Raw genomic sequence first — 23,925 nt, 5'->3', positions numbered from 1 at the left:
TGCCATGCCAAGCTCACAGACTGCTACTCCCAGATAAACACTCCACTATCTAAAATCACTCCTGGGGCAACTGCGGCCTCTCTTGCACCAGAGACTAAAGGTTCTGATGTACTAAACAGTCTGATGCCATGCTAAATACCAGATGACCACACAAAACATAAGAGCATTAAGCTGTGTTGCACCTTCACACTGTTGGCACCTGTTCAGAATAATATTCCTTGAACTTGTTCTTCCCTTTTACAGGAGAAGGATGCAAACTGTTTGTAGAGCTGTGGCCACGTTTAGCAATCCTTCTGTAGTTTACACAGCAAACAACTTGAAGGAGCCTTCTAGTGAGTCATTGTTTTCCTTCCCCCACATTTTAGCAAGCCTCAGAGCAAGATGTTTTAAAGCCACTTCTACTATGCGAGTAAGGAAACAGCATCTCAGGCATATTGATGCTCAACTTCACCTTCTTGAATCTCTAAAATGACTGAGTTCCCTTTCATGCTTATATGGCACGCCTGCTCCTTCCTCAGGGAAAGAAAGAGGAACACCTGCCTCCGTACTTGTTAGCTCTGCAGTTCAGAGCCTCTCACTTAGTCTTGAAGTGACAGCTTAAGGACACCAGCTGTTTGTGATGGTGAGCTGGACTTCATACTTTGCAAGTATTTTCTTTCTCCTTTGCATACTCTTCCCCACCCTCCCCTTCCTCAGCCACTTCCCTCAGAGGCTGCTTGTATTTCTGGAATACATTAAGTTCATTTCTCATTATTTCACTGTTAATTTCTTTGATTCTCCCTTCTCAGGGTAGAGTCTACAGAATTTTTTGTGTTGATTTTTGTCCAGAGCAAGTGAGAGTTTTCTTTGATCATCCTTGTTTCACTAATTTTGGATGCTTTGGGGAGAATTAATGTCTTGTTTTTAGTATGAAGATGATGAGACTCTCCCTGCCCTTCTTTCTGCAGGTTGCTTGATCTGAATAGAGCAGATGGCAAACTATGCCTTTATATGTTACTTGCTTGGGAAATAGGAGATGATGAATTCATAGGGAGGGATTTTAAGAGGAATAAATGGAATGACTTGGAAAATTGAGTTACAAGACTGTGCATACACAGTAATGCAAAATTCAGAAAAATGCTTATCCAAGGCCTACCTTTAAACATACGCATAAATTCCACAGACCACAGTGAAACTATTAATAAGTTTACAAGTATGCTCATGGAAAAACAGCTTCCCAAATTAAGGCATAAAATGCTTTTCTTAAAAGATACAAATCTGAGGATTGGAGAAAGAATCTGGGGCCCAATGCAGCTGACTCCCACTGATTAACATTAATGCAATTAAAATGGAAATACGCCTTCTGCATGAAATTTGTTTGCATATGGCTTGTTAGCAACGCTACCATCCTCTGCACTTCACCCTACAGAGATGTTACATTACTGGTGAAAAGATACATAATGTCCCTAAGCACAGACACTGCTAGGGAAAAAACACAACCAAAGTCTTTGGGATAGCATGCTGACCGATCCCAACTCATAATTCAACGTTTAGTAACTTCTATTCCTTTTCTTGACAAAAAGACAAGTTCAGGTCAGTTTTGACCGTAAATTCTAAAGGATTATTGTAGTTATTTAGCATAACTCTCTCTGTTCACAAGCATCATCAGTCCTCATTGCCAGAGCTGGTTCAAGGCTTCCCAGGCTTGCAGCAAATATCCCCCTCTTCTCCTTGTGTATAGGTAGAGTAGGGAGCCTGCCAATCATATAGGTATAGCACTGTCTGTGCTCCAAACATGAAACAGCTCCAATCCAGAAAACCCTGTAGTGACATAAGCCCAGCTCTAACTCACTTAGATACCTATCTTACCATCAGTCCACTGGAGCTTCTTTACACATCAGAGAAAGAACAGCTAGAGGACTGGGTCGACAGTAATGGCATCAAGTTCAAGAGGGAGATTTGCAAGTCTCTGCACCAGGGGTGGAACGAACCCGTGCATCACTATGGCCTCTGAACAAACTGACAAAGCTGCGGCCTTGCTGAGAAGGAACTGGGCTCATGATGGACACCAAACTGAATGCTCTCATTGGAAATAAAACAAACCACCTCACAGGCTACATTAGAAAGTGTGTGGCCAGCAGATGGAAGTTACTGGCTCCCTCTACTTGGTACTGGTGCGGAATACTGTGCTTAGTTTTGGGTCCCTAGGTTCAAGAGCATGCACAAAAATGGAGAGGGAAGAGCAGAGGGCTACAAAGATGGTTGGAATGGAGAAAATGTGAGCTATGAGAAGAGGCTGAAGGATCTGGCCTTGTTTAGTCTGGTGAAGAGGAGGTTAAGGCAAGACAAATATTACAAACTCAACTCTTTCCAGGCCTATCAGAAGACTTTAAAAGGGGCAGTGGCCCCAAATTTAAGTGTTGGTAATTCAGATTGAAGACCAGCAAAATCTTTTCAGCTGGAACAATACTGCAGCACTGGAAAAGGTTACCTACAGCATCTGTGAAATCTCTGTCCTTGAGGTTTTCCATACTGTGCTTTACAAACCACAGTTGACCGGGTCAAGTGTTGATCCCAGTTAGAGCAGGAGGTTGGATGCAGCCAGCACTCCTATGCTGTGATTAGTTTCCAGCTGAGTTTAGATGGATCCAGTTACACATTTTGTCCACGCTGGTCCCCCAGACATTGTTGCCTTATTGGAGCTGCTGCTTCAAAAATTCTGGGACATCACTGCTGAATCTGGGATTGTTCTCCACTTGCTCCTTTCACTCCTAGAGGAGCATGGTCAAGTTGCTAATGATCTGCTGCATGTCATTACTGTGAGAGGTAAATATGACAAACCCCTAATACCATGACCTGTATCTGATATATTCTGCCTCTTAGCAAAGGTATTTCTGAACACAAGAAATCCACGACTGTAGAGTTCTTTCAAAATTTGGAAAATAATGGCAGATTCATCAGATACACCTTAACTTTGATAATCAGGCACATATTTACTGGGGATGTTAGCTTCTCCATTTGCCTCTCCCTCTTGCTCCCTTGCTATGACAGTGGCATCACATGCAGTGCTATACTGAGAGTACAAACTACATCAGCACCGTGGCAGGAGAAAGAGGCTAACAGGGGAGCTAAGTTCATCTCTGCAGCTAGCAGGGCACGGTGTCTGCAGAGCACAGTGAGGACCCTGGCAGCACAGCTCTTCCCACACCCAGGCAGTGACTCTGCAGTGGTACCTGCACTGTGCAGCCACCTGCTGCGTTTGCCTAAGCGGTGATTTAGCGATGTGAGGAATAAAAAAGAAAGAAGAAAAAAAAAAAAAAAGAAGAGGAGCAGCTGCCTGTAGTTGCATCAGAGTTGCTTCACCACCTATAAGCTACAAGAAAAAAGCCTTGCTGAGCAAACATGTCACATATCTGTGGAGCCTTCTAGTTTAAAAAGTGGAATCAGAAATTCAGTTAAGTGTTTCAGTGCAATTTTTGGCCTCTCACAAGGAACACAAGTGTCACTGGTGACATATTTATCTGCCATACTATGTGCTATAGTAACATATGCTCATAAGCAATCTTTTTACAGTTCTCAGCTGCTGCATAATTACTTGTGTCTTGTTCATTGTATGGCAGCAGAACTGTTCATTAGTGAAGCTAACCACAACCAAAGAACATATACCCTGCACTCCATCAGTTCGTTGCGAAGTGCAGTTAGTCGCAAAGTCTGTTGCAGCTGATTTTAAGTCAAAACTGCTAGTTCTTGAAGCATTAGTTTAGGTTACTCACATGAACTAGAAGTGTTCAAGAGCCTCATCTCCATACATTATGGAGCAACACATAACCAGCTAAAAGATACAAACATCCTTGAAGTCAAACTGTCCATATTGGCAGCAATACTGATAGAGTGTATGTACAAGATGAAGCAATGAACTCTCCTAGCATACATTTTAGTCTGCTTTAATATACCCCTGTCTTCGGCACTGAGAAAGTTAATTATCTTGATCTTTATCTTCAGCTCAATCATTTTTTCTTGTAATGAACTCCTGAAATTGTATTCAATTTTATCATATTAAAGCTTTTTTCTTTTTTTGTTAATGTGCTGTGTAACACATAGGGTAACTTGGCAAGATTCAATGATGAGTTCTAGAAATAAGTTTTAATAATTATTTATAGTACAGGGTATACAACACCTCTTGAAATACATTTATTGCTGTTATATCAGTTAATGAGGATAAAAATTCCTGCCAAGACCTATAGTTAGCAGCACTGCAGTGTACAGTAAAGTAACAGTGGGAGTATTTTTTTTTTTTTCATTTATGAAGGAAGATTCATTGCTGTGAGGCTAAACAGGTGGTAGAGCAGCTCACAGCTCTTTTGGGACTGATTGCCACTTCAATGCTTGGCATATCAGAGTTTCCAGCAAGCTCAGTCACAATATCCTACAATTAGAACATCAGTTTCTTTAGGGGATCATATACTTTAGATGCTAAGATAGCTCCTTTTCATCCAAAAGCAAAAAACAAAGGAAAAAGTAATTTTTTTTTAAAAAAAGCACACAGCACAGTGGCTTAGCTTCCTATAAATCCTGGTCACCTAAGAGAGTGGCATAGCTCTCCAATTTGAGCTTGGGTACCAATACTCCTTATGGAGTTCCAAGTGAAAGCTTTTTCTTCCAGTCACATAGAGACTCTCAGCATTTCAAAACTGCCCAGTGGATTTCCCAGCACAATGCAACTTCAGCTGAGAAATCCTGATGAGCTGGACAGGAGGCTGGCACTTCCTAGAGACAAATCTAACCTTCATACTAACAAATATCAGCAAGCACTACTAGCTTATTACCTCTTCCTTCATGTGCATTTAACGTTAATGTTTGTCCAGCTGAAATTTTAAACTTCTTGGGAACGGACTTCATCTTTCAATGTGTACATACTATACGACATTGCACAAGGCAATTTCTTCCTCCCTTAAACTTAAGCATGCTGTCTAAGAATGTTCCTAGAATACAAATGTACATCTAAGCTCAACTTCATTTTTATAATGTCCAGCAAATCACTGGAAAGAGCTGCCCTTTAGAGCAATATGATCAATTCCTTTGGTTTATCAGAGGGATTGACGAAATGTGTATCAAATACCATCCTGTTGACTTGCCTTGACACAAAGGCATGCTTGCCTTTGGATATGCATTGGATAAATAGGTACTCACACTCCATAAAATAGGGGCCAGGTTCAATTCGCCATACAATTTGTCCTTTTTGCGTGCCAGTCACTCCCCGATTCTTGGAATCCCAGAAATTGGCTGGAGAGTTCTCATCTGAAAGAGGAAAGGAAAAAAAAAACCGTCAAATAGTATTTATAATAGTAGTTCTCTTGGTTTTCTGTTTCAAGAGGCCCAGATACAAAAAATTACTTGTGTTTAAAAAAAAAATTAAAAAAATCAAACTAACTGGCAAAAGATAAATGGCTTCTCTTTTACAGTTGATAGTTAGATCAATTTATGCAGAGTGAGCAGACATACATAGAGCCAAAGTAAATATATGGTTTCCTGTAAGAGGTGACCCGCCAAGGTAAACTATTAAATTCCAAAACTTCCCTAACTCAACAGAGAGCCTATTGGGAGTGTATAGCTGATTGAAACTTCATCACAGAGTTAACACACTGTTTTATACAGCAGTCCTGCTCTGTGATGTGAAAATCTAGCATTTATTCCGTAACTAGGAAGTATGGAATTGCAACTAGAAGTAGCAAGACTTACTTCAGTTTTTAATATATTCCTATGTTTACATACACCAAAATAATCTGACACTTTCAGTTTCCTGACAGGTACAGAATTATTTTCTATCAGTAAAGTCGAGTTTGAGGCTCAAAGCTCAAAACTGTTACTTAGTAAGCTAGAGATACAAATGAGATTCAGCAAAATACATTCAAAAGAGAATGGAGAAGCAAACAGTAAGTATCTGCAGATCAGCTTAGCAGTATCAGTATTTTGCCCTCTCAAACTAAGCTTTTTGTCCTAACAAACACAGGTCCTGGGGTTTGCTTTTTATACACCAGCCTGTATTCAGGCACCCAGAACGCTGTATGAATGAAAGACAACCAGAGTGAAAAGCTGTTTGTAAGGGCACAAAGGTTAGCTATGATGACCCAGAGGAAGCTGACATAAATCCATCTTACCTCTTTTGTACAGGAAGTTCTTTGGACGTATGCATTGTAACGCTTTACAGGTGCATTTAGGCAGCTACTTCTTAATTAGACAATCATACTTGTGACCTCAAATACAACATCCTAATTCCTTCCAGTGGTAACTGATGTCCCTTAGTCTTAAATTTGTTTTATTACACACATTTGAATGCATTTTGCAATCTTAAAGACTTCACTAAGAACTTTGTCTACTGTGGCTTTGTTCACAAAGCTCCTATCCATTCAAGCAGATTTTCTTTGTACTTCAGTAGGAACTCCCGCATAAATAAGATTACAGAATTGTCACCTACATTTTAGAAATCCTTATGCTATTTACGAAAGAAGAATAAACAATGCAGCATTGTTACTTTTATCATAAAAATATAAACTTACACTAAAGCTTCTCTTTCTCCTTTTTATTCTGACTGCTCACCTCAGTGTATGCACGATAACTCTACTGAATCACACTTAGTGCACTCTACACATTCACATCCCACCAAACTGACATGCAAAGCATTACCAGACACACACTGGACTTCTGTGATTGCTCAAGAGTAAGTTGTGCACCCTGTTCACAACCTAGAAGAGCTCTGAAGAGTCAAGAGGTGGCCATGGCAAGCTGCTGACGTTGTTATGTCTCCAGGCATGGGCGACTGAGAATTTTTAGAAAGCTGTGGGCTGAACACCTCAACATCATGATGAGTCCAGAACAGTTTCATAATTATCTCAATGATAGCAAGAAGGGACAGGAGGGTTCTAATGCCTGTGATCCTCGAAAATATAATACCCTCAGGCTTAACCTTCTATGTGAAATCAACATGATAGTACATGAACTGCATACACCATAAAGTCTGGCACACGGCAGTAAAAACTTAAAACAATTGTACTTATTCTTCATTACAGCCAAAAACTTTCAGAGTAAACAAAGTATCTCACCCATGTATTTCTTCTTTTCAAAGTTATATAAAGAGGAACTCTGAAACTACAGCCTGTAAATGATCCCATGGGGCTCAAAAGAAAATAATCTCTGTATGTGGTTTGCAATGACACTCTAACTGAAACAATACGCTGTTGACTTATTTACTTTTCCTAACCCAAGGCCTCACTATTATCTTCCACATACAGAACTCAAGGAAGCCATGAGATATAGCTTAACTTCCAGCAAAACTACACTAGTGACTATTTTGGTTCACCATACAAACTTGGTTATCCAAATCATCACTACCGAAAGCAAGCAGATTCTTTAAAAATTCCACAGCTATCTGAAACACAGATAGCTTTAAATTATTCAGTGTTCTCATTACGTCTAGATAAATAAAGATGTATGACAAAAAAACACCTCCCTTAACATGCTCAAGTTCTTCTGAATTTCTGTATTTAATCAACTGGAGAATAGTCTGTTCATAATTCTAAGCAGAAGGACAGATATTTGGTATATTATAACCATAAACATGAGAAGTTTTATTCTTATCTTTTTCAACAAATTAAGAAACTCCGAAGCAATGAAATATGCCTTTAACACTGAGATTTCCAACATTTAGACACAACCAATTGGTTTTTTGTTTTTTAAAATCAGTAACTAAGTAAAGTCAATGGTAATTTTTACAGGAACATTAATAAACTTCAGAAAAGGTACTTCATGAACTGAGTCTTCAATTCTGAGCTCCTAGTTAGAAGAAAGCAGAACATTTTCTTACACCTTATTTAATAAAATCCAACATTTAAGAAAGTGCCTGGATTTTCAGCACTTTCATGAAGGAATAGTCTCCTTTGCAGCAATGAAGACTAAGTCATTGATACTCTGCCCACAGACACGCTGCCATTGCAACAGAAGGTGGTGGAGACAGAGGGGCGAAAAATGCTGACAGACCACTGCCTGTCAGCAGTCGACTCAAATTACAGAATTTATCTTGGACAGCTTTGATTTTCTTCAGAAACAGATGTTTTTCTTCTACTTTTATGATGTTATTCACATAGGGGAAAAAAATAACATTACTAATGCATATGGAAAAATAACTTCAAGCCTCAGTTCACAGATTTTAAAAAAAGAAACTGAACAGCAAAAAAAGTAATCAAATAGCATGAAAACATTAAAGTACCCAATATTGCCACAATTTACTTATCAACACTGCAATAAAAAACAGTTAAACAGTGATAGTCTCAGTAATATTCAGCTGTGGGGGGAAAAAAAAAAGCATGAGAAAAAAAAAACTGTGGGAAAAAAGAGAGCACAAAAAGCAGTGTCAGAATTACCACTACTGCATCTCTTCTCTTCCCCAAAACATATCTATGTATGTACGTGTGTATATACACACACACACATGTAAACACACATGCTATATTTATATATTCCATAGGGAACTTCAATTCTAAGATGTTCTAGTCCCATTTTAGCACATAATTGCTGCTGCTTGTGAAACTGGTGGCTGTTCCAGAATCTGGGCCAAGGAGTAGATATAAATATCCCTCCCTAGAACATAAAATATGCAACAAAATACTGTCTTTACTGCATTGGTATTTTGTCCAGTGAGTCTACACTTCTGAAAGAAATAAAACAATGCAAGACACACAGTACTTTTCTATCTTCAATAATTCTTAGACACGAAATAGTACAGGAAGTAACTTATTTCTCAGAGCTGCAACCCCCGCACAAATCAGCACCTGTGAGACAAGTTCTACGATGAGAAGTGGTTAGCAATAAATATATCAATGTGTGGAAATTTACACTGACTAGTGCTCCCTGAAATCACTGTAAAGCAAATGTGTTTGAGTAATAATGGTTTCTTTATTTAACTGCTAAGCAGTCAGCCAAACCTGGTATTAAGACTTTTTTCCACCTTTAGGCTTCACCATCATTACAACACCCTTTAAGTTAGATACCAACAGCATCTGTAATACCCACAGCTCGTGATCTCCATGTCAGCACTGTAGTTCTCCACCTGTGTCCACAGCTCTGCCCTGCTGTGACAGGGAAAGGGATGCAGCTCCCTCTGACATGCATTAATTCGGTACAGCTATCTTATGTGAAAAACAATATAGAAGCACTGGAGAAATGGATGAACAGTGCAATGAAAGAAGAAGGTATCATTTTTACAGAATTAGTTTTCACAATAAAATTATGCCCATAAAAGAGTAAGAGCCATAAGAAGCTCCAATGTTCCATGGTTTTTGTGTGCTGGGAGCCCAGAATTGGACACAGCACTCAGATGTGTCTCACCAGTGCTGAGTAGAGGGGAAGGACCACCTCTCAACCTGCTGGCCAATGCTCTTCCTACTGCAGCCCAGGATGCCAGGGGGTGGTCTGGGCACACTGTTTGCTCTTGTTCACCTTGTTGTCCACCAGGACGTCCAGGTCGTCTTCTGCAAAGCTGATTTCCAGACAGTCAGCCCCGAGCCTGTCCTGGTGTCGGGGATTATTCCTCCTCAGGAGCAGGACTTGGCATTTCCCTTTGAACTTTGTGACATTCCTGTTTGCCCACTTTTCCAGCCTGTCTGAATGGCAGCACAATCACCTGCTTTATCAACTACTACTTCCAGTTTTGCATGAGGATGTTACAGGAGTGTTGAAAGCCCTGCTAAGTCAGTATCTGACATCAGGGCTCACAAGGCTTCTACTCAGTTCACATTTTGTTCTTTGTGTCTTAACGCTTTCACTATTTCTGTCTTAGCAAAAAGGATAAACTACCCAAAATCCATCACCTTACACAGTCATCTTGCATAGCTTAAATCAACAAACAAACAAGATACAGTCTTTGGTAAGACAGTTAAAAAACAAGAACTACTACCAATTAACATCTGAAACAAGCCTTATAGTCCCAGAGACTGCTCATATGCAAACCAATGCTCATCTTCTGGTCCCAGTTTCTGTGGTCAGTAGTGTTAGGTTGTATGATATAAGGCTTGTCTCCAGGAATACAAAGCATTTTTATTCTTCAAATACCAAAACATTACAGAAGTCACAAACTCCTAGTCTGGAAACATCACTGATTGCTTACTGCATAGGAAAAAATTTAAAAGTTCCCTATAGCAATCTAAGAGCTTCAGACTTTTGCATACTGATCTCTTTTCTGCAATACATTTATAAAGATGCTTATATGCAGAGCTCAGAGAGAAGGTGATGCTTAATAGATTCCAAATGTCACTGAATGGTTTTAATTATACACAATTTTACAATTTTCACCTTTCACTACCATATATGGGTATTCTAATTCACAGCTCTTGAAAAATCCATGCAGCTTAGCTCAGAAAAGAACAATCATGTTGGTAACACCATTGCACCCCTGCATAATCCCTCATTTGGGATTTACATCCCAGTCTCCATTTTTTCATCCCTTTCTGGAAGATGTTTTATGCAAAATCTTTTGAAGTGCTTGTATTGTTTACTCTTAATTTAAAATTTTAAATTTAGTTCAGATTGTCAAAATGCTGACTTCCTTAGCATTTTAGGTTAATTTTAATAAATTCTTGGGCACTGAAGATGATGCGTGCAGTGCATCCAATTATTAAGAGGGGTGTTTGTATTCAGCCTGGGGAAGCTTATAAAGCATCGATCTAAGTGTTACTTCTCTTGTCAGATGTTCTCTTACAGTATGTATCAGAGGAGCTGGAAGGCTGGTAGATAGCAAGGCTACGTGTAGTTTTGTCTCAAGCTAAGATTCATGGATCTGCCATCAGTTTCTCTCATAAGCATACCACTGAGAATGGTCATCCTCTATCTATTTTATTCTGTCATTTCACTTAGTCTTTAAAAGTAACAGGTTTGTAGTTAATCTGCATTAGAGGATATTTCTGAATTTAATTTTGAGCCAGGAGATCTCTAGGATGGCATTTCCAATGTAAAACAGAAATCTTGATTTACATGCATTTTACTGCATGACTTCCAAAACCTGTCCTGGTGCCAGTAAGTGCACTCCACTTTTTCATGTAAGCACAGACTTCCAAAGCAGTAAAACAGACTGCCACCAAAGTGTAAGATTAGTAAGAACAGTCCAAAGAGTATTTACTGTTGATTTTGAGCAACTGACTGGGAAAGTTTGTAACACTAAATTTTGTGCAATATTTTCACTTTGGTAACCTCTAATAATTTTAATTCTAGAAATACTAAAAAAAAAAAAAAAATCCATGAGTAATCAGTAAAGAAGTAGGCACAATGTTTACTGAAGTAATGAACTAAAGCATTTTTCCCCTTGTATCCAAAATATGCTTAAAAGCAATTGAAAACTGCACCAAGACACTTTTAAAGTAAAAGATAAATTTTATCACCTGAGGCCTCACTCCTTTTCTGGAAAGCCAGTAAATAAATTAACAATTTCAAGGCAGATATTCCACTGTAAGCAATTATTATAATAAATCACATATGTCAACCCATTTAAAATACACTACGTATCAGTTACTACCATATATTAACCCACTATGTAGAGCTTATGTTATGTGATTTTCAGAATTCCCCATCTCAGTCTGTGAACAGTTCACAGGCTTTCAGGTGGAACCAAAACATTTCTCATGCAAGACAGCACTAGTTTATGCAGTACATTGCTGAAATTAAAGACCAACGCTTAGTTGCACCTTCTAGCCTTACCTGGCTGTTCCAAGGGATGCCTGTGGATCCTAAACTGCATTCCTCCATCTGAGCCCAATTAACAAACTGAAGAATAAAAAAAATTAACATTTTACAGGATGGATCCTGAAAATAGCATCCCTGTTCCCAATCACAAATGGTATTTTCTACAAAAGTTGCCTTCTGGACCCAGCCTGTGCAGCTCAAGTTTGGAGGCTTTAGCTCTGTTGCATAATCTCAGCTCCACAAAGCGTGTCTGTCCTCTCCCTTCCTCTTGTGATTTGAAGGAAAGGGTTTTAAGGAGGATGTTCTCAAACTCCCCAGCAGCTCCTAGCAGTTACACACAATCATCTGCCTCTTCTCCTTCAATCAGGGGTTTATCTAGGTTCAAACTGCCTGTGTTAAAACATATAAAGTATTACGTCCTTCAAGCTCAGCTACTTGCGGCCACTCCCCTGCAAAGGGTACAGGATGCTGAAGCCCCATCCTCCCTCCACTTCCTTCCTCGCCTCGTCCATGGGAGGATTCCCAAGCACAGCCACGGCCCTACAGCGTGAGGAGGGCTGATGTCAACAGGAGGATCATTTAAATCCTAGAAATGACGGCAAGGCAGCCACAGCAACGAGCGCAGCAGGAGCTCTCTGGAAGTGCTGGCTTTTGTTTACTCAGTATTTTGCTCTCCCGCGTAACTTCCCCACAAACCCAGTTATTTTAGGTAAGACGACACTGCTCTGTGACATTTGGCTGGGATGAAGCTGCCTTTAACAGAGGATAACTCTGCACTGGGCATTCCTGAGCAGGAGGATAAGCAGGTGGCTGAGCTGCTATTACTACCTCTCCTCTTTCAGGTTGGTAAATGCCACTTCAGTGCAGGGGCTCGGACAAGGCTCCATTTTGCCAGATGCTCTGACTGCTCACAAGCCTCCTGGGGGATGCTGGCAGCTGACCTACAGCTCCTTTAGCTTATGGCAAGGACCCAAACGATGCCAAAGCGGCCCCAGCCTGGCAAGAACAAAAAGGGTACTTAAACGTATCCTTGCAATCTTGTCCATGGTCTGCAGATCAAGTCCTTCACAGCACACATTTAATGAAACGTACGCTTGTGGAGCACTAGGTTCAAGCTCTCAAAGCAAATCTTGATTTTCCTAGTAATAACCAGATAACAAAAACCAGGAAAAAACCCCAACTCTTACAGGAATATTTATTTATACTCATCTTGACAACATTCCAAAATGTCAAAGAAATTAAGATGGACTCTTTGGTAACGAAGAACTGAAAGCTACTGTATTACTTTATGTTTGCATGAACATCTCTAGGAATTGTATTTCCAAAGGACAGGAGGGGAAAGAACACCAGAACTTGACTATTGTAAGAGAAATTTTAAACACTGCTGTGTACTAAATGGCTGGAAACTGTCCTCCCTTGAATGCCAAGAGAGCAACCCCCCAAAAAGCTGAGAAGAACAAAATTCTTGAACAGTCTTAAGAGCTGCCTAAGCAGCTAGTAAATCCTACTACATGCTACCACAGATCTCTTTACTCTTCATAACGCTTTAGAAAACTTGGAAGCTATTGAAAATGTAAGACAGAAATCTTCAGCTGAGAAAAGCAAGGGCAGAAAAGTATGAGGCAGAGAAAGGTACAACAGATGCTCTTACAGGCACGCATAGGAGAGAATCGGCTGTTGGGGCTCTTCATGAAGGAGATGATGCACTGCCAGAGGTGCAGGGTGACACTGCACTCCAACCTAGACACAAATATTGGCCTTCTGGTGACACAGTCCTGCTATATCAGCAGTGAAGGATCATCATCATCTATATTCAGGTATTTAATATCATGACCCAGGGTCAAAAAATCATGGAGGTGTTTGTTCCTCACTGCACAGTAGCAATTTGGTCCCTTGCACAACCAAAATTTAGGTTCACATACCTCCACTTACTGCCCCCGCACTGTCGGCAAGAAGAGGAAAGACTCCACTCGCATTCCCTCGGGTGCCCTGCGTGACCCCCTACATACCACATATATTATGCTGCTGACATTTATTGCACTCTATTACTTTACACAGCAAGAGCAATTACTCATTTTTCTACTTGTGACTAACAGGGTGGTCAGGAATAAGCTGTGTTTCTCTAACACTTCACTCCTACTTCAGCTGCAGAAGCAGAGCAAAGGTAGAAGCCATATCATATGTTCCATCCAAACACTAACGAAACCTTTTTGCTATTGAAGCTTAAATTAATAGTGGCAAGATCCTTGCTCTCATTTTCATACACAGCCTTTATTCTGACACTGGCCATAAGATGGACTATTTCCTTCTTTTTCAAGAATTATACTATTACATTTTGTTTCCTTCTATATGTACACTAATACTTCAATGTGGGGATCAGAGCATCTCTATGTGCCCCTCACACAATGGGACATTTCAAGGCACAGCATTGGCTCAAAGGATTAGTTAACTAGAATGCAGGACATAAAGATATTGCAAAAAAAATACAAGTAATTTTTTCAGACATATGACACAGTACAATGGCAGGAATAAAGTGGAATTCTACTTCTCTGTATTCAAAGTAAAGACATCATTGAAATTCAAAGCATTCAAAGACAAAAAGAAATCCTTTCACCCATCTCACTAGCAAAAATTCAAAAGCGTAACAATAGGAAGGAAATGACCTCAAGCTTAACCTCTTTCCTGAAAATCTTATTAATCCTCCTACATAAAATGATGTACATTCCATTCCCATCTACACTTTTCACATGTATGCCAGCCCCATGGCACAAGTGCTCTGTGCTACGTGGGTCACCAACCAGCTGACCAGGCTCACCTGGAAGCCAGATCCTCCACAACACACGTACACAACACTTAGGTGTTTCTGCAACGCACAGCAAAAGGCTGGATACCATGGCATAATGTTAGACCAAAAAAATTAAGCCAGAGAACCACTGAATAAACTCTGACAGATGGTACAGCATGTCCTTAGCCATAAACACCATTAGATACTTGATCATACTGCAGGAAAGTCCCTACATCTTTGCAAAATGCTAATAAATTACCTACTATTTAGTTCACTGAGGTCCAGCCGGCTGTATGTGGGGGTAAATATTGTGTGGGGGATGCTTCCACCTCTTCCTGAAGGAAGCATCACACAGCTGAGGCAAGAGCTGCACCACCTCTCATGTCAACTCACAGTCATCTGAGTTGCTGATGCTTTGGGGAAAGTGACATCTGCAGAGATGGAGACGGCCTGTTCCTCAGGGAGAAAGCCAAAAGCAGGGGCCACCAGGCAGGGAACAGTTTGGAAATTCAGATTTAGGCCACCAATGGCTACTGAAGTTGGACTACATTTATCATCTAACATACTAGACTAACTCAGTGGGCTATCATATTATAAAGATCAGAGAATAGGATAGCAAAGATAAAAGCAATATACTAAGGAAAGGGGACCCTGTCTCTCTCCTATAGCATCACCCTTGACACTTTCAGAAATCTTTTTTCTTTTTAAGCACTTCATTGTGTCTCACACCTTGTTAAAACTCTGATACAAACCCATCTTCACAACTGTAACTCCTTCTTAATACACTCCTCCCTGTGATAACCGGTTCCCCATCACATCCCAAACACATCCCAACACTCCCACAACTTTGTAGCCTAAAGGTGATTATCTCCTGCTTTTAATGGTAGAAAGTCCAAGAAAAACAAACCCCTTTGTGTGTACAAGTATCCTAAAGGCCTGTTATTCTGGGACAGGACTATTTAGCAAATCTAGAAACACATGCCATTTTTCCTAATTAACTGCAGAAGGTCATTTTTTAGGGTAAATACTGTCAGATCTAAATTACAAAAAAAAAAAAAAAAAAAAGAAGAAGCTGTACCTAAGCTTTTCTACCTTTTCTGTGTCATATTTAATCTCCCAGTGTAAGTTTATTGTTGAATGTTTTTCATAATTTTCCTTCTCGACCACAACCTTATATGGTGTCAGATAAGCACTTGTTTGCTAGCAGTGCATGAGCTGCTGTGCTTGCTTTAACCGCACACACAAGAGGACTGCAGCTTCCCAAGAATAAAATTCATGCACTTTTATCTGCAACCACATTCCCATCAGAAGTCTTTGGCAGAAAAACTAGAAAATGTAACAAAGTATTCCTGCTGTGGAAGACACGATACCAGCAAAGCTGTGCTTTTGTCAACATAGCCTATCCTGCCCCCGGATAAATTCTGTTGGTAAATAAACATTACCAACAAAAGCACAATTTTGCTAGTGCAGCTGCACTTACAGAGAGGGCTTTCTCTGGTGTGGCTGTCTTGGTACAGATCATATGTAATCTCACAGCCAGCAGAAAAAGTGAGGGGTCATTTATTTCATGGCCTTCATCCTGGTTTTTTATGGACTAGCAGCATCTGGTCATGTATGCAGATACACAATGCGGAAAGGTACCAGAAAAACTGGGGGGTTCGCTTTGTGTTTGTTTTTTTCTGGTCAAACATTTCTGAAGTAGAAACAGTGGAAATCACTTCAGGAAGGGCCAGATGGTTATGGCAGCCCTGTCAAACCTACCACTGGGGTCAGCAAACCCATCCCTCTCCCTCCTTCATAGCCCTGAAATGTACTTGGAACAACCCCTCCTCTGCAATAAGATCATTACTATAATTCAGTCTGCTGCTGCTCTCTGACAACAGTACGTATTTTAATTTTCTGAGAACTGGAATATTCAGGCTAGTTAAAGTTTGGACAGCACCGAGTGGCCTGTAATATATAGGAAATCGGATTGAATGATGTAATGATCTCTTCTGGGTTTAATTCAGTAAAATTTAGGCTCAGTCAAGAACCGTTACTAGCTCATAAGCTAACCTTAAGTACACTTGATTCCACATGTAATTCTCCTGTAACTGACTTGCCTCCAAAAAGAGGTTTTTCCTGTGTAACTATCAGCAAACACAACTGCCATAACTGAGAGGCCTTAAAATAGAGTCAAGATGACTGTGTATTATTTTTACTTTTTGTTTACAAATCTAAAAATAAAACACCATTTTGAATCATTATTAAATGTACATATGCCCTTTAAACATCATACGCATCACTGAAATGCGCATGTGTAAAAAGCACAACAGGCTAGAAGAGATTTTAAATCTGTTCTTTTAAATCTGGTATTTTAAATCTGTATTTGAAACTGTTGCAAGCATCTTTTGTTCTATTTATATTTACAAAATTTTAAAATCAGATACCAGCAAACAAGTACTTTTCAATTGTCCACCAAAACGTTAGGCTTGAGTACTCCCCTTTTTCTCCCAATTACATTTTGCAATATGGCTACCCATTAAGCAGAGTAAGATTTATTACCAGCATATTTGCCATTACTGATCTCCAGGTTTGCACAGAACATTTTCTAGTTTCCTTCTTTTCTTTTTGCCCATCCTTTGGCTCCCTTTTCCTTTTTCCTCCAGTCACTCATACAGTAGAAGAAACTACCCTACTTTATACAGGATTTACAGTAGTTCTGGTACATTATTCAGAAACCCTCTCAGTAAGTATCTAAGGCAAGTACTACTACTACAAAGCTTCCTGCCCTAATTATCAGCAGCCATCCCAGCTCTAATTATCAGCAGACACCCTATTTCTCATGCCCTACAACTTAATGATGATATGCAAGTACTTTAAAAATTCACATAAATTTTGCAAATGCTTTTGACAAGTATTGTGTTTATTTCCTTTCTTCATCCTCTGGTCCTAAAACTGAGATGATGATATACTGTAAGAAACTATAATTTATTAACAAAGTTTTCAGGTTAATAAATTTATCAAGTCAAAAACTTCACCTGACAGATGATCCTCAAAACTGCTGGAAAGCCAGAACCAGTCATTGATCACAGTAATCAGCAATAATTTTAAAAGTCCCTTTCTAACTAACTCAAGTGATACAAATTCCTCAATCTCTGCAATTATCTCCTACAAAAGCTGACCTGAATTCACTGGTGCATTATCCACTTGATGTGCTTTCTTTCCACTTGTATTCTAAGAGACGTATTACTGGCAGAAATATTTACATTTCAGCAAGTGTTAGAAAATATTCATACAGCACAAAGGATGAGCTCAATCGCTTCAGATCAGGAACTGTCACTTACTGTGTGTGCAACATCTTGAACAACAAGACCTTTCAGGCACTGCAGGGGTACAAACACCAACCAACCACAAGCAGCTACACCTGAAAATTAACTTCACGATCTTCACTCATCAAAAGAAAGGAACCCATCAGCACAAGAGCTGTGTCGTTCAGCAAGAGCTTGCACTTCTAACCCTCAATCCATGTCACAGCTTTCAACGAAAAGCCACAAACCCATATGGATTCATTACGTATATATAATAACTCTGAATAAATTCTGGACAAATCTTTAGCTGTATATGTGCAAATTGCAAGCAAACAAAAGGGCTAAGTTCAGTAAATATATTTCTGTTCTAGAACTGAACAAATAATATGCAACTCAGAAGACAGTACAAGAGGTAAAAGCTACCTATTTCTTCCTAAATCCCCATAAGGCATAAAGTATCCTAATGACCTGAAATCTCATTTGTGGGGAGCTCTCAGGTGTGTAATAGGAAGGAGGCACTCCCTTGCCAGATGGCATGTTCTGCTGATGGCCACGGAGAAGAATGAGTGTAACCACCAAAACAACTTTAGTGTTTTAACTGCCCACATATGCATACCCTCTGCCAGTTATGACATGTGTCTTTCTGTGCAGGTGAAAGTTTCAACCTCTACTGAAGGTTTTCTGTAAGATTTTTATTAAAAAAAAAAAAAAAAAATTAAGTCATCATTAGCAAGGGTGTAAAACTCAGAGCACAAAACATTGTGAGCCACAGAGCCAGCATCCCCCAAAGAGCTGACACATCCTTTGTACATGATGATCCATCAGCTGGTTTTGTGGCCACCTAGTTGGGTGGGTTTATTTTGCTTTTGACAAAAAAACACCTTCAGGTTTCCCAAAGCTCTATCTTCTTTCCTGGAACGAATCAGCAAGGAGCAAAGTCAGTGCCAGACGCACTCCCCAAGGGTCCTGTGGAGGTTCATTTAACCACTCAATCACTCCTGCATTTTCACCTTGTTTTACTTCGTGTTTATTTAGCCTTTTTTTGTCGTTTTTGATGTGTGAAAGTGTTATTTATTGCTAAGGACAAAGGGCTAAAACGAGAAGCCCTAGATGCAGTATACCCACAGAACAGATAAAATTCCCAGAAAAAGGAATTTTCCTACATACAGCAGCTGACATCCAGGGATCCAGGAGGTTAGTTTGGGTTTTGCCTTCTCAAATGGTTGAACCCTGGAACTATTGTGATGGCACAAGTATCTCTGGATTTCCAGCAATGTGGCATCCTTCAGCATTAGGTGGAAACAACTGATTCATCACTGAGAGGAGAGGAAAGACTGCCTCCGGATTCCTCAGCTTCACTTTTGATTGCACTTGATTACTGACTGCAGTTTCTGACATTGTCTGATCAATATTCTTCTTAATCTGTTGCATCCTTTTGACAGCCACAGTATCAGCCAGCATTTCATTCTTAGCGTTCAAGTCTATTCTCATGTCTAATACAGAGACACTTCTAAAAATGGTTTTTTCCTTGCCAGTTCCAAGTGATTACTCCCTGCCTTTTAGAAATCCTTCTAGTTTCTAAAAGTTGTCAATAAAATATGTCTCTGCAGCACACATCTCTTAAGGATCTTGTGGGATTTAATATTCCCTTAGCAGCTGTTATTTTTTAAGTTTATCTTCAATATTATGAGCTCTTTAAGCAGGAATGCAAACTGGTCTATTGTCATCTGACAGTAATAGGTTTCTTAGGGAATTTATTAGAAAGTCAGAGAGCTTGCTGGTTTGGAATATAAAAAAAAAAATCTGTATTTAAACAATACACTTTTGTCATATTTCAATTTTTCAGTAATCTAAACCAAATGTAAAACCCACTAACAAAAAGAGGAAACAGTCCAAGAATACAGGTTCTAACCCAAGGTAGAAATAGGCATCAATGCATCTCATACATCTATTAAAGAATGAACACATTAACTATGATATTGTGGATACCTCTGCATAAGCAATTTCTCCTTTCCTTTCTACAAACCACATAACATCTAGCTTAAGTAAACAGTAACATCCTCTTATTTTATTTATATATGTATATGTTTGCTAAGGCATCCAAATGGCTGGTAAGTAATGCTGTGGAAAACCTACAGATAAAGAGGAATGGGTCAGCATAAAGAGAGCACATCTATGCAAGCAGTGTGCTAAGGAAGGCTATTAAGGGAATATGCTGAATCATTACCCTTCATTACCTTTGTCACCATTACCAATTATTTTGGTGGCCAGCTACACTTTCCACCTCCCCCTCAGTGCCTTGTGATCGCAAGATCTAATGGCAGATTCCTCATCTTGTAGATTTTCCATTGCTGAAAAGTTCTTCCAGGCTTTTTATAGTCTCTTCACCTGAAGTGAGTTTATTCCAAAAGCTTTGTTCTGAACTGGCATAAAAGTAGACCTAAACGTAATATTTTAAAAATCATTACTGAGACCATTGCTACTATTTGACTTCAAATGTGCTGAGATGCTTTACCATTGAGAGAAGTATTGCATACTCCTAGCTCTGACCAGATTCTTCTTTTACTTACCTCCTCCTTTTGATGTAAGGATTCAGGATTCATTTTAGATTTGATATGTCTATTAATAATTAGCAGAATGAATACATTGTATAGGATATTTTGAGTTCATTCTGAAACCCAGCAAAACTATAAGAAATGAAACATCATCTCTAAGCATTTATTACTAATGTTGCACCTGAAATAAAATATCTTAAATGTTCCCAAAGACATGTATTATTCCCTTATTGGTAGATGACAACAGCCAGCACTACTCAATATATGGTAGTGTACATCCAAGAAGTAGGCAAGCAATATATAAAAACAACAAAAAAGAAACCTATGGCTTTAAAAGTATACAAAAATGCTTTCTTAAACAAAAAAATCCCATTCAGGTTGGTCACACATTACAGCTACCTATGCACAATTTCATACAGTGAGCTCTGATCCTGAAAGCTTTGTTAATACAACTTGTGAATGGAGTCCCTGGGGCATAATTTTCAGCTAAACTGTGCCTTCTTCATTTTTGTATAATTTTATACTGTGTGTCATTGATTACTTACAAACACAGACTATCCGATTTGGGGATCCAGCACTAGCATGCTGACATTGCAGAATTTAACAGCACAATTAAGGAAACACTGCAGACACCAGGAGAAGGGTTTTTTGGATGCACATATGACTGAAGTCTGACCCAGTTCACTTTTCAGAAGCACATCATGCTTTCTTCAGTCATTTCCACCAAACAATATAGTGTGGTTATATGTTGTATTAATATTCAAGCAGACACAGGATAACCCAGAAATAGTTCTGAAGCGCAGGACATTCTAAATTTGCATATACACTTTCAAAGATGCTATTTTTGCAAGGTATACAGGCAAAAGAAGTGTAATTTGTTCACTTCTGTCTCTGCTTGCATTCTCGTACTGTCCCTGACCTGATTCAGGTTCCCTTGCACTGCAGCCTGGGGCTTGTTTACTTGACAGAAATTCACAAGTTTTTGTTGGTTCTTTGCTGAGGAGACCAAGCCCATTTTGTCACAACATATCAACAGTTTGCCATGGGTTTTGGCTGATTTCCTCTACCACTCTGGATACCATTCCCTATGCCTTAACCTGCAAGGAGGCAGATATGCTGACTTCCAAGTTAACAATGTGTCAAGCACTTTCTTTCCCACGTTCCTGCCAAATACATTACAATCAATAATTTCTTCAGATTCTTCAATAGGGACACTTCTACTAATGCAGTACTTTTGTTTCCTTGGGATATTTTTAATAAACCATGACTATTCTGCCCTTTTGCGTGCCCTTGCTAAGAAGAATGCAGCACCCTTTCCCTCCCTATGTGGTCACGGAGCCCCAACTTTGCCACCTCCACAAGAACTGGGAATGATTAACTAAAAAACTAACAGCAAAATGAAGTATATAGATTTTATACCAGGAAAGCATAGAGGGTTGGAAATATTTGTAAGGACTAGGAGACAAACCCTAACAGATATACCACATCATACTCTTTTGTAAATATCCAAAAAATGGAGGGAAAAAAGCCATCACTATCCTAAATTCTAAACACTGTGAAATGGGACTGCTTTACAACTGCTCATAATAACGGTTGGTTTTGGAGGTTTTTGGCTGGTTGGTTCCACCTTCCCCTTCATATTTCACCCTCTTCAGAATAACTAAGAAGTACTTATGCTCCTCCTTCAGAAAAGATTTCAGTTGCATTGAATGCCAGGACAAAACTGCTGTGGAATTTGGAGCTGCAACTCCTAATATATACTGCTACTTCACTTCTAAAGGTCATATTAAAAAGCATACAAATCCAAATATCAAACTACCATGGCCAACTTAGGCTCCAACAAAAGAAGTAGCAAGTCAATTGTTCACGACTGCAAGTAATGGATAAACACTGATGACAACTAGAAAATTCAAGGCAGAGACCTGCACCATCTTCTGGCTCCCTCCCTTTGGTGGAGTGGGGTGTAGAGGGGGGAACTTTTAGATAGAGCATCGCAGTTGGATTTGTATTTTGTCCCTGCATTTATCCAACTCTCATTGTTCTGAGACACTCTACATACCAACAGGGTCAGCTCCTTTCCAGTTACTTTGGGCTTTCTTCTCTCCATCGTGATCTGCATGTTTTCAGATTTTTCTGAATCTGAATACAGAAAATGTATTCAGAGTGCCTAAAAAGCTGACAGTGTATGTCATCTGTTTGGAGATGTGGTATATATTGCTTGCAACAGGGACATTCTGTGTAATACACTAAAGCAGAGCAAGCCAGCTAATTACTGCTGCTTCCAAGTTCAAATTCAGATCCAGATGTCAAACTTCCTAAAAATTCAGGATCATCTGGTTTTGCTTTTAGTTGGGCTCATCAGAGAGAAAATCCCAAATCATGATGTTTGATGCTGGCTTCATCATTTCTGTTCCTGAGTTGCTATGTAATTCTTGGGAAGCAAAGAATATCCTGAAGCCTTGACTACCTACTGTATAAGACATATGCGTTAGTAAAACGGTATCCTCTTACTTATTTTTAAACTATGTATGATTCCAGTCAGCTGCCAGCTCAGTGACTCAGCAAAGCTCCATGCAGAGAAACTCCCTGCTGGGACGCTTGTGCTCCCAAAGGGATGAAGGCCAGGTCGTGGGTCCCTCCTCTCAGAACAAATGCACCTGCTATAGGCAACTGCAGGACATGCAGGATACCATCAGAGGGGCTCCTGAAATCAGAACGCAAATTGTTTGCGAGTGATGAAATAAGGAGCGAAGCACATCGCCTACGTAGCCTTCAGATTTTAGGATGCTGTTTTAAGAAAGCTTGGTAGTCCTCAACTCAGTACCTTTACATTACTCCTCCTAATTTACACTCAAGTTCAGTGACATCTTTCATTTCACATTAAGGATTCTGCCTGCCACTTCCCAATCTGCACCTCTCTCACACTGACACCTGGGAGTCTGAAAAAATGCCCTACATTTCTAACAGCAAAGCTCAGGTGCTCTTTTGGAATATTTTCTCCCAAATCCTTTTGGAACATGGAGTATATATAATAGATTTTCAGAGAATATCTGTAAATCAGTATCCACAGAACTATCAAGGGCGTCTGTGATTTCATACACAGTATCCTGTATTCAGTAAGCAATTTATTTCAGGAGGCTGACTCATTTCCTTAAAGCTTTTTCAGCTATCTGTTGTGACTGAAAAAAATTCAGAAAATTTAGACGTACTCAAGGAAATGAGCCAACACATCCTGGAAGAAATTCATCCAATACACACACAATAAGAGAAGTCAGTCTTAGATTTCTAAAGAAATGAGCAGGAGGAAGTTCTAAAAGAACCTGAAATATTTTCTGTGAAACACAATGTTTGTTTCCCATTATCGTAACTCTCCTTATGCTTACTGTAAAAGCAATATACTATGGCTAATCAGGAAGGTAAAGTGGTTTTTATTGGTTTTTTAACCCTGCAGAGACAAAAAACCTTCCCTGAAACAGTTTAGTGAATCTCTCCAGTATTTAAATGAAAAATATTGCTGCCATTATGCCTCATGAGAACTTTATTTCACATCCCTGGTGCCTACTACCAAGGACATAGGGTCCATAGACAA

The 23,925-nt window shown here is 39.5% G+C and overlaps 1 protein-coding gene across 2 annotated transcripts in view; it reads right to left on the bottom strand.

Moving 5' to 3' along the window:
* Positions 1–23,925, bottom strand: part of HECW2 (HECT, C2 and WW domain containing E3 ubiquitin protein ligase 2) — a 173,494-nt gene that overhangs the window by 78,693 nt on the left and 70,876 nt on the right. Inside the window, exons 1-2 of one of the 2 annotated variants that reach the window (XM_074829572.1) lie at positions 11,722–11,952; positions 5,170–5,277 (exon numbers count right to left, since the gene is read on the bottom strand). In XM_074829572.1, the coding sequence (XP_074685673.1) occupies positions 5,170–5,277; positions 11,722–11,761 (148 nt within the window). In that variant the 5' untranslated portion in view covers positions 11,762–11,952. Of the gene's footprint in view, positions 1–5,169; positions 5,278–11,721; positions 11,953–23,925 lie in introns of those variants that run through there. The other variant, XM_074829571.1, reaches the window with a different exon arrangement.

This window comes from Strix aluco, chromosome 6, assembly GCF_031877795.1.
Source record: "Strix aluco isolate bStrAlu1 chromosome 6, bStrAlu1.hap1, whole genome shotgun sequence".
In the NCBI taxonomy this organism is placed as follows: domain Eukaryota; kingdom Metazoa; phylum Chordata; class Aves; order Strigiformes; family Strigidae; genus Strix; species Strix aluco.
Note: the sequence above shows the minus strand (reverse complement) of the source record. Positions and strands in the feature narration are given on the sequence as shown.